Raw genomic sequence first — 11,385 nt, 5'->3', positions numbered from 1 at the left:
ACTGCATCCACCACAGTATTTTTTGGGGTGTAGAAGACCCCAGGGATGGTGCTTCCCATCTTCTGGAAGCCAGGAAGCTTCAGTCATCAAATGGTTCTTAATGCCAGGTCTCCCAGTCCATGGTCCCCATGCTCTGTATGGGAAAGGTGACATCCCTACCTCTCCCCTGCTCCTCGCTGCTGTTCACACATCCACTGTTCTGTGGGGCTGGCAGATCTGGAGCCTGACAGGACCTGCCCAGTGGAGGGCACAGGGGCTGGCAGGGCTGGGATGCCAGGGAGGGATGAGGGGTTCCCCCCAGGCAGTACCCTGGGAAACAAACAGTGCAGTGGGGCTGAGCAGAGCTTCCCCATGTCCCAGTCAGAACAGCACCTGCTGTGCCCAGCCTGGCCAAGGAGCAGGGCAGCCCTGCAGCATCCCCACTGCCCAGACCCCTCTGCTCTCACCTTCAGCATGCATCTCAAGCCTGGATGGAAGCTGCTCCTAGGAGGACTCCGAGTCTGTTTCACCCTAAATCATCCCCATTTAGACCTGCCTGTTCCTGAAGGGGAAAGTGCAGCCCCTTACCAGTGGCACCCCCTTCCAGTAAGGTGTAAGGGGGCTGAGTGACCATCCCCACCAAGCTGATGTGGGGCAGCTGGGGATGCATGTGGACTGGATACTCTGCCTTCAGAGGTGCTGCACTAGAGCTGTGCCTTTTTCTCCCCATCAGCATCCTCTCCCCTGCCCCACCACCCCCTTCCAACCCCCTGTGAGCTCCCAGCCCTGCTGCAGCTCTGTGGTGTCCACCCAGGTGATATAACAAGTCCTGGGGACCAGAAAAACAAAAATCCCGAGTTTTGCATTGAACTGGGCACACAGGGCTGCACATAGCCAGCAGCCACTGTGCCCTTACTGCACCATAGTGTGAGAAGGACAGCCTGCCTGCAGCACTGACCAGCAGACATTGGGTTAAAGCAGGTGCAGGTAGCCTGTGACTGAGGCACTGGTCTGGGGAAGACCCCGCAGCGGGGGCAGATGAGACCTTTGCTCATCCTTGGAGGCAGTCCCACCTCTGTAATCCTTGAGGTTTTTTCTGAGAAAGGCGGTTCAACCCAGGGGGCCAAAGGAGATGCAGGGAAAGCTTTTATTGGTATCTTCCAGCACACGTCAGCCCGGTTAAAAAAAATCTCCGTTTCTCGGAGAGCTTTTTAACACAGCTCGGGCAGCAATTGGTACAGGGACAGCAAACCAGGCTGCATCTGCTCAGCCCCAGTCACAAGCTCCCTGCTTCCTCTGACTGTGTGTGTGTGTGTGTGTGTGTGTGTGTGTGTGTGTGTGTGTGAGAGATAGACACAGGCATCCGCTCCCAGCATCGCGCTGCCTCCTGCATCCTCCGGCAGCAAGTGCAGGGCTCTGGCTTCCCGGGTACCACCCTTGCCGCTCCATCCCTCCATCCCTCCATCCATCCATCCATCCATCCCCTGACAGGGATTTGCACGCGGGGCACGGCATGCGGTGAGCACCCGCGGGCGCAGAGGGGCTCGTGGCCAGAGGCAGCGGCGATGGACATCGTGTGGACTGCTGTCTAGGGCTCCTGTTCCCAGAGCGACCCCGATCTTGGTAAGTGGGGTTTTTTATTTTTGCATTATAGGTGCATTGCTGGGTGCGTAGCACAGGCTGTCCACGCATTGTGTCGCCCTTCAGTGGGTTCCCCCACTGCCCCCGGGATCCTGAGACTAGAGCTCCTGGGATGGGATGCCTGGGAGTGGGGATGAGGATGGGGTGAGAGGGTCCTGCCCAGGCATCAGGGTCCTCATGTGGGTACTGGGGAGGGAGAAGAGAAGGAGAAGTGTAGAGCTGGGCAGGAGCTGTGTCTGCTGCAGAGGAAGGGACTCTGCTGTCACGGCATTTTCATCCCCCTCTGGGAGATGAAAGAGTGCGACACACCTATAAAATCTGTCATAGCGCGGCAGGATGGGCAACCTGATCCGGCAGGGAGAACAGCCACTGGCTTGGTGTCCCCAGGACTGGGACACAGCACCCACCCCCCACCCGTCATCCCCACTGGACTCCCACAGCCCTGCAGAGGGTGGGAGGGACCATCAGCCACAGACCTCTCTGCCCCATGGCAAATAGATCATCTCGCAGCAGCAGTCCCAGCAGTGCCACAGTTCTGGCATGTGCTGTCTGTCCGGGAGAGGGGACAAGAGGATGCTGCCAGACCTCCGTGGCCATCTGCAGCCAGCTCAAGGAGGTGGAATGCGATGTCCCCTAAGCAGAGCCTGCTGCCTTCGCAGCCTCGTCCCCCTCACCCCAGGCAGGCAGCAATTGGCAGGGTGTGCAGAGATGTGCAAGAGCCATGGTAGAGCTGTGACAGCTCCTCCCAGCCCTGCTTCATGCCCTTTGGACCGAGACCTGGGACCAGGCTGCCAGGGGCTCTGAGGTCCCAGGGTTCTCCTCCGTGTTGATACCCCACCCCAATGCCCCCAGGTTCTCTAATGCTGCTCTAAGTAAGGCACAGCACTGCAGGGCAAAAGACCCAGCAGCCTGGGGAGGGCAGGGAGGAGGCCTGGCCCCCTGGCAGCCTGTGGGGACCAGGCACATCCTTTCCCCCAGATCGGGGAGCCAGCTCCTGGCACATGAGGGGGTTCTGGTCCACGCACACTCCTGATGCATCCCCCTGGGAGTGGGTGCCTGTTTAAGGGTGCACCAGCCCAAGCACCCACTGACCCTTCATTTGCTGGGAGGGCCTTTCACTGAGGACACACTGTGGGGCAGGTAACAGTCAGACCTGTGGCTACAGACCTGTGGCCCCACACCCCCATCTCCCCAGGCCACCACTGCACACCACAACAGCTCACCCTGCACGCACAGCCCCCGAGAAGCACCCATCCCACACCCCCCAGCTGCCACAGACACCACCCCACTCCCACAGCTGCTGCAACACCCCTGCACCCAAAGCCACCCCCCACCCCATGCCCACAGCAACACCCTCCGTGGGCCGTAACACCCGCCCCGCACTGCCAGCCATGCCGTGGCACGTTCACCCCGAAGCAGCACATCCACCCCTCGCACCTCATCCCCCCTGTGACACATCCAGCCCTAACAAACACAGCCCCCCTGTGCTGCATCCCTGCTGCGCTCCCAGCCGCCACACCGCCCCAGCTGCGCCGCGCACGCCCACCCGTGTGTCACCCCCACCCGTGTGTCACCCCCACCCGTGTGTCACCCGCCGCCACCACCCACCACTAACCTGGCACCCCCTAACCCCAGCACAAGCCACGTGTGCTCTGCCATGGGACGGAGATTTTGCAGCCATGCAGGCACCGCTGGCTCTGTTTGCATCTGGACGCTCTGCCCTGTTTCCTTCTCCCGGGGTGCCTCCGTGCTAGCCACCAGCTCTCTCCCCATTCGCACCTAACACAGGCTTAATTCTCACTCCAGCTGCACCAGCCTTGCTTCCATGCCTCAGTTTCCCCCATGCAGAGAGGAGCATGAAGCTGGGAAAGATGTGTCCATGGGCACTAAGAGGATGAAGTGCTTTCTGGCTCAGTGTTTTGCTGCAGGAATGAAGCAGTAAGGAGCAGATCCAAAAGAGAAGACTGAGGGGAATGGGTGTCACCCAAGGATCAGGGCAGGGGTGCAGGGGTCTGGGGGCAAGGGAAGAGAAGGCGTTGGGAAGTTTCCCACCACCCACTGTGACAGCCCCCGGTGCTGGCAGGGCTCGGTGGAGCCGGGTGTTTGCAGGCAGCTCCCGCCTGTGCCCAGATTTAGCTCCTCTGTGGGGGCGACCTAAAAATAGCCCCACGGTGCAGCCTGGCAGCAAGGTCGAGGCCCCTGTACCTCTTAGGTCACCATGAGACAGGTGGTGGTTCTGTTTGCCTCGGGGGATGGACACAAATAGCATTGGAGACATCTACCCCCAAGGACATGTGGGGACGCAGGGGCTGCTCAGGTTTCTGGGCTGCTATGAGGCAAGACTGCCCCTGGTCCTCCCTCCCCAGGAGAAGGGGGACTCCCAAAGTCTGGCAGGGCCCCACGTCATCCCAGGTTCTATGTGAAGGTGAAGTCCCACCCCACAAAGCCAGGTCAGGCAGGGCATGGGGCACGGGCAAAAAGGGGTCAGGACAGTGCAGAGCAAGTTTGGGGTATCTGGGGAGCAATGGGGCCTGTGGAAAGGCAGTGGAGTCTGGAGACTGAGTTCAGGGTGAAGCCATTCAGCCCTGGACGTGCAGGCAGGGTCCAGCTGTGCAGCACTAGCAGGGACAGGGAGGCAAGCAGAGCTGAGAATTGACACAAGTCGTGACAGAAGTGACACTGTCCAGGCTCCAGGCACACAGTAGGCAGTGGCAGAAGGCACTCAGGGTAGGCTTGGGAGACGACAGGAAACAGGGAGGTGGACTGGGATCTTGCAGCAGCAGCAGCGCAGTGCAGGTGGGTGACTGTGAACACACATGATAGCCAGATTTGGGGGGAAATACAGCAAGTCCACACACCAGCCACCCTTCTATTGCACTGCAGGGTGGCTGGGGTTCGGGCACCCAGGGCTCAGCAGCATCATGGGGAGAAGCTGCCAGCATGCTGAGATGAGGAACATCGGTGTGGGTACCAGGGAGACTGGTCTGCTGTGGGCCACAGACCTCTTTTCACTCTTCTCTGTGAGCCTAGCCCCTCTGGACCCTCTCCTCCCCACTTCTACCCAAACCTTGGGCAGGAATAGGCCTGGATCTGCTCAACATTCGGTGCTGCAGGGACCTACAAAGGCAGATCTTGGGGGGATTTCCCTGTGACTTCTCCGACTCTCTCGCTCGCAGGCAGAGCTGCAATGCTGCCCAGCAGCAGAGCTGATCCTGACCACGGCAGACGTGATCCTGAGCCAGCCAGGCAGAGGGTGGTGGCGCAGCGAGGAGGTAGAAACACCCAGGTGTTTTCCTTCCCACTGGCACAGCCGCAGAGATGTTGCTGTGGCTCGGACACGTGCCTCCAGCTCTGCCCCGCTCCCACCCTTGCAAAGCCCCGGGAGCTGAAGAAGGCCAGGCACCAGCTCCAAGCCAGGCACTGCGGCCAACAGGTGCAAATACCCCAGCCCGCACCCGCGCCCGCTGCTGGGACCCCCACGCGCAGGACGGGGCCCACACCACACGTGTTGCATCCCCGGCTCAGCGCGTGGGAATCTGCAGGCAGATGGTCCCGCGGCGGTGGGGAGAGGCTGGGGAATCACATGCGTGTGCACGCAGTGGTGTTTGCCGCCTGCCAGCATGCTCTGCTCCGCTCCGCTCGGCCCTGCTGCTGCGGGGTACCTGTAATTACCCTGACCAGGCTCCCTGCCACAGCAGTGCCCGCGGTGTCGAGTCCTCCCGCAGGCAGCGAGATCCCGGCGGTGTGCACGCGTGCTGCTAATTATCCCGCTACCTGGGGACTTCCCTGCCGAGGCTGGCGGGGAGGGAGATTGCTGCTCCAATCTCCCTGCTCTGCCTCCCGGTCCCTGGGCACCAGCTGGAAGTGCCTCTTTGCTGCAGCATAGAATTAGAGAATAATTAAGGCTGGAAAAGACCTCTAAGATCATCGGCTCCAACCATTAACCCAACACTGCCAAGGCCACCACTAAACCACATCCCTAAGTGCCTACATGGTTTATAAACGCTTCCAGAGATGGTGATTCCACCACTGCTCCCAGGGCAGCATCTTCCATGGTGCAACCCCAGCATGGCACGAGGGAAGCCCTTGGACCCATGTGAGGTGATGCTGCGCCTCACAATGCCGGAAGCCAAATTCTGCTTCTCCTCAGCTTCAGCTCACACCCACTGAGACAGTGTCCAACTTGTTATTGCTGCTGCTGTTGGCCTCCCCACTTTATCCTAAGGTGATCTTCCCCTGGCACTGAAGCCAAACATCCTTCTTGGGTCCCTTGTGCCCCTGTCCCATACATTGCTCCCCTTCCCTCTTGCACCCTCACAGTCCTCCTACGGCTTGCCCAGCCTCCCCAAATGCCTCCTTGCAGGATGCAGGATGTCCAGTGATCACAGCAGCAGCGCACACACAAACATGTGAGTGCAAGAAAAGGCAGCTGAGTGAAGAGGAATTTAAGGAAGGTGAGGGGTCAGCACCAGAGCTGCCATGACCTAGTCTTGGGCAGAGCTGCAAGGAGGATGTCTTTCACCCTTGACTGGCCACAGATATTGTCTTTAAGGCAGAAAGGAGATGCATGCTAGGAGAAGGGTTACAGCTGATCCTAGTCCCTCTGGGTTTTACTGAGCTGGCATGGAAAAGGCCTGGATGTGTTTCTTGTCAAGCTGGAGTCTATAGAGCAAGGTGGGGAGGCACCCCCAAACCATCTCACTGCCTTCTGTCCCACTCTCCCACCCACTCAGACCCTCCATGACCAGGAATCCATCTCCCCACGGCCACCACCATGATCCCAGTGTCAATTTGTCACAAAGACCCCACTTCTCCCTGCCCTGAGCTGCTCCTCATGCATCTGGGGGAAAACCACCAGACACCCTTATGGGGGTCAGGGACATAGCACCTTCCTTCCCACCGCAGAGCCATGGGGGTGCTGATGTCCAGGAGGCAGACGGTGGAGAGGGTGCAGAAGGTCAGCTTGGCCGTGTCAGCCTTCAAGGACGGGCTGCGGGAGCAGCCATCGACACGGCGTCGGACGGAGGCGGGGACTGCACGCCAGGGGACGCTGGAGCAGGAGGTGCAAGAGGGAGAGGAGGAAGCGGTGGCCGGGCCTTCCCAGCCGGAGGAGAGCAGCGCCGCCAAGGCGGCCTGGGAGCGGCTGCGAGATGGCCGGGGCGTGGAGCCAGAGGAGTTCGACCGGGCCAACAGGTTCACGCCACCGGCCTTCATCCGGCCCAAGAGGGAGCTCCACGATGATGAGCCCCCGGACATCAGCCTGGAGCAGAGGGAGCAGGTGAGCTGATGGAACCACAGAGTCAGTGTGGGAGGGATGGGGACAGGGCTGGAGGTGGACAAGCATCTGAGTGTCTGCCAGGCAGTGACAATCTCACAAAGCCCTGCGGGGCGGCTCAGAGGGGTAGAGTGCCAGTAGCCAGGCTGGGCAGGTGGAGGTGCCACACTGGGAGGGGGGTGCAACTGTTCAGATGTGCCCTGGAGGCACCCTGGGGTGTCTTGAAAAGGAGAAGCCACTGCTGGCCACAGGCAGTTCTAGGTCTGGGGAAGAGAAAACAATTTGATCTACATGTTTGTCCACCTACAGTCAACCAGCTTGCAACTGAAGCCATCCCTCCATACCTGCAGCCCCTACATCCCTGCCTAACTACAGCCCAACAGCTTGTCCACCCAATCCTACAACCCACCCATCCTACACATACAGCCACCCACACAACATGCCTATACCCCAGCCCACCTACCCCGTTATACAGCACCATAAACACATTGAATATCCTGAGCTGAAAGGGACCCACAAGGATCATGAAGTCAACTCCTGGTCATGCACAGGACACCCCATAAATCACACCATGTGCCTGAGAGTATGGTCCAGGATTGGTGCTGTGACCACTGCCCTATTCCAGTGTCCAACCACACCCTGAGCCTAAATTACACAGGGTACCTAGATCTAGATAATAATTACACAGGTTAATATCTGTTTGGAAGTGGAAATGGAAATGTGTGGAAAACCTTACAGCTTATCCATCAATAATTACAACCCTAAAGACCAGCTAATGTACAACCCTACAGTCCAGCCACCCACATGTAACACGCTGCAGAGAGCCTACGACTCCACAGCCCCACCAACCCTATAGCCAGACCCATCCACCCACCATTCTTCCCCACAAACACACCCACCCTTCTCTAACTTGAGCAGCCAGAGGTTGTTACAATGACCTCTTCCCTATGCCAGCCCCACACATTCCCATCTTCCCCCCTCAGCATCCACCTCCACCTGCAAAGCACCGCCCAGATGGAGAAGCCAAGCCCCTGCCCACACTGCTCTGCTGAGCTTGTGCCCATCCCTCCCCAGATCCTGAATGACGAGATGTGTGAGATCTGCGAGGTGTGGACAGCCGAGAGCCTCTTCCCCTGCCGCATCTGCCACCGGGTGTACCACGACGGCTGCCTGCGCCGCATGGGGTACCTGCAGAAGGACAGCGCCGTGGAGGTGACAGAGACCGCGCACACCGAGACCGGCTGGAGCTGCTACTACTGCGTGAGTGTCTGGACTGGGGGACCCCAGGCTGCTGCTGGTGGTGGGTGCTCCCCAGGGAACTGTGCCCCACATGGACACAACCAGGGTCCCACCTCACAGCCTGCTCTGGGGCAATGGGGGACGTGCTGCTCTCCAGTTCCCACCACCCACCTTGGCCCTGATGGGGTCACCAGATGAAGGGGACGGTGGCCCTTTGCCACCTCTCCACCTCTGCAGCCAGCTCCTCAGAACTTTGGTGCAGGATGTGACACTGTGGGCACTGTGAGATGCTGTAGCAGAGCTGGAATGGCCAAAGCCCAGGGGCGTGGAGCCATCCCACTTCAGCTCCCTTGGGTGACAGAGTACATCTCTCTGGGTGTCACCTTCAAGGGATCCTGGTGCTGCCATACCAAGCTGTGCTCCTTCACCCTATGTCTTTTCCTCATGGCTCCTCTCTGCCCCCCACCCCAGGACAACCTCAATCTGTTGCTGACAGAGGAGGAGATGTACAGCCTGATGGAGACCCTAAAGAACTGCAAGATCATTCCAGGTGTGTACGTCCATGCGGTGGGTCCCAGATGGCTGTGGGAAGCAGCTGGGGAGGTGGGTCCCCCCTCCTTCCTGGGCACAGCACAGACAATCTGTCCCCTGCAGAGAGCTGCCTGACCCTGGATGACTTCCTGCACTACAAACACCAAGTGCACAAGCAGCAGTTTGAGCGGACCATGCCCGAGGCACAGGAGGAGCAGGCAGCCCTGCAGTTCAACGCCCTGGACCCTGACAAGAAGGGGCACATTGAGTGGCAGGACTTCCTCTCCCACGAGTCCATCCAGCTGCTGCAGAAAATACGGCCGCAGGTACGGTTGTGGCACCCAGGGCTTGCTCCCATGGCTGTCACACATGGTCACAGCACCCAGGGCTGGCTACCATGGACAGCAGCTGTGGCAGTGGCACCTGGGTCCAGCATCCACAGCCACAGCACCCATGGTCATGGCACCCAAAGCTGGCTCCTACAGCTGACACCCCTGCCTGTGGCACCTGGGGCTGACTCCCATGGCCATGGCACTCAGGGTGGAGACCCCTACAGCTTTGGGAATATAAGGAGGGAGGTTCTCACAGGATAAGTGCTGCACCTTCGCTTCTCTGACCCCCCCTAGAATGCCCTTCTGCGGCTGCTGACACCCAAGGAGCGGGAACGGGCACGGACAGCCTTCCTGGCCCTGGACCAGGACAACGATGGCTTTATCGGGGAGGCTGAGTGCCGCCAGGCCCGGCACAGCTGGTTCCGCAAGCACCAGAAGGAGATGCTGTCCTGCAATGTCAGGTGAGGGGATGCCCACCTGTTGTAGGGGTGATATCCCAGCCAGGACTCCCAACACAGTCCCAACACCTACCAAAGGGGCTCAGCACATGAATGGTTGCCTTGCTTCCTGCCACCTCCCCCTCCATGGCCCCTCAGCCCTGTGCACCCTTTTCCCCCACCATTATTTGGGGTGCAAGGAGCGGGGATGAAGAAATCTTCCTCCCTGCCACAGCATCAGCCATGTGGGGCCCATATCAGAGGGCAGCCCCGCCAGCAGCAGGAACGGCAAGAGCCCGGAGAAGATCCTGCCAGCCACAAAGCAGGAGGAGACCAGGTGAGGCAGGGATGGTTAGGGGGATGGCGGACACCCCCATTGTGGGGGGAGACCCTGGCGGAGCAGTGTTGCCAGGGTGTCCAGTGAGCCCACATGTGCCCGCAGGAGCATCGACTGGCCCGGATTCCTGCGGGAGAACGTCGCCTACATCCTGGCCGCGCGCCCCAACAGCGCCGCCCTGCACCTGCAGCCCCTCGCCTAGAGCCGGCCGCGCCTCGAGGGCGCGGTGCCACGCCCGCCATGGGGACCTGCCCCGCCCCCCCCGCGGGCACAGCCAGGCGCCCATTGGCTGGCGGGGAAGAGGCCGTGCTGCCCTATGCCCCGCCTCCCCCTTGGATTGGCTGTGAAGAGGATGGGCGCCGGGCTCTGATTGGCTGGGGGAGCGGGAGCGGCTCTCGGGTCTCTGATTGGAGGGGGGAAGCAGGGCGGGGCAGGGCGTGTCCCCACTGTTCCCTGTGCTCTGCAGGGACCGCGGTGGGCTAGGGTCCTGTGCCCGGGGTCACCATGGGGCAGAAGGGGCAGGGAACATGCTGCCCCCATGATCCCTGTCCCCACAGCACCCAGGGACCCGCAGACAGAGCAGGGGCTGCCCTGGGTACTTGTGGGGTGACAGCATTCCCAGAGCACCCGTGTCTCCCCAGCCTCCCACAGCGTCAGGGGGCAGCACAGCTGAGCCTCTGCGTGCCACAGGCAGCACCCACGGGTCTGCGGCAAGCAGTGTCTCAGCTCATCAGCGTGGTGGATCCTCAGGGGGTGTGGCTGACTCCCTTTGGGGTCTTTCACATCCCTGCCCTACTCCAGCAGGGGTTGGAGCCCAGTAGGTCCATTTTTGCATGCACAGCTCATGGCTGGAAGAGACGGTTTCCTGGCATGGCTCAACCCTTCCCTGCTGGCAACCAACTATTTAAAGCCAACAGCAATGGTGTAGGAAGGAGCACTGGTAACAGAAAGCATCAGAGGATAGGAAGGCAAGGTCAGATGTAGGGGGACACCCCTATGCCTCTGATCTTGCCAGCAGCACTCCCCTGCATCCCTCATCCCCTCCTGTCCCCCTGGTTCCAAGGGATGCTCTTCATTTGCTTGCCATTCCAGTCCCACCCCAACCCTGTTCGGTCTCACTCTCTACCCCCCGCATCAAGTGGGCAGCCTTGCCTTGCTGGGAGCATTAGCGCTAGTGGCAGGGAGGAGGAGGAGGCAGAGCCCAGAGCCCCCCAGGTGCCAGCTGCAGGGATGCGGCATTTACTGGGCCCGTTGGCAGCCCACAGTGATAGATGCACTCAGCCCACAGATGAAGGAGCAGGAAGCCCAGAAGCCTTGCCCCAGACATGCCAGGGGTTGGGATGTCCAGGTCCCATGGCAGTCCCAGCAGCTGCTCCTGCCTCTCTAATCCCTTTCCCGCAGTGCCCTCAGCCTCTCCCTGCCTGGTGTTCTGTGGCTCAGCCAGGAGGCCCCAGGGTGTACACAGGCCAGGGGTGCACTTGCAGCAGCCTGGTCACTCCCTCACCTCCATCCCTGATGCCCTGTGGGCATCATCCCAGTCAGCCCCTTCCCCCAGCCAGGGCACAGTTCCCCTCTCCAGGTTCTCCCCCACTGCAAGACCAGGAGGCGCACCAG

The 11,385-nt window shown here is 60.4% G+C and overlaps 1 protein-coding gene across 1 annotated transcript; it reads left to right on the top strand.

The window, feature by feature from the left end:
• The first annotated feature begins 1,260 nt into the window (after nt 1-1,260).
• PHF24 (PHD finger protein 24) lies at nt 1,261-9,979 on the top strand. The gene is made up of 8 exons (XM_030968861.1): nt 1,261-1,602; nt 6,526-6,898; nt 7,970-8,155; nt 8,606-8,684; nt 8,789-8,991; nt 9,292-9,458; nt 9,670-9,771; nt 9,877-9,979. Exons 2-8 carry the CDS (start codon nt 6,530-6,532, stop codon nt 9,971-9,973), a joined length of 1,203 nt encoding a protein of 400 aa, XP_030824721.1. The 5' UTR covers nt 1,261-1,602; nt 6,526-6,529; the 3' UTR covers nt 9,974-9,979.
• Nucleotides 9,980-11,385: the final 1,406 nt, after the last annotated feature.

Source organism: Camarhynchus parvulus, chromosome Z (genome assembly GCF_901933205.1).
Source record: "Camarhynchus parvulus chromosome Z, STF_HiC, whole genome shotgun sequence".
Lineage (NCBI taxonomy): Eukaryota > Metazoa > Chordata > Aves > Passeriformes > Thraupidae > Camarhynchus > Camarhynchus parvulus.
This window is presented reverse-complemented; position numbering and strand designations above follow the sequence as displayed.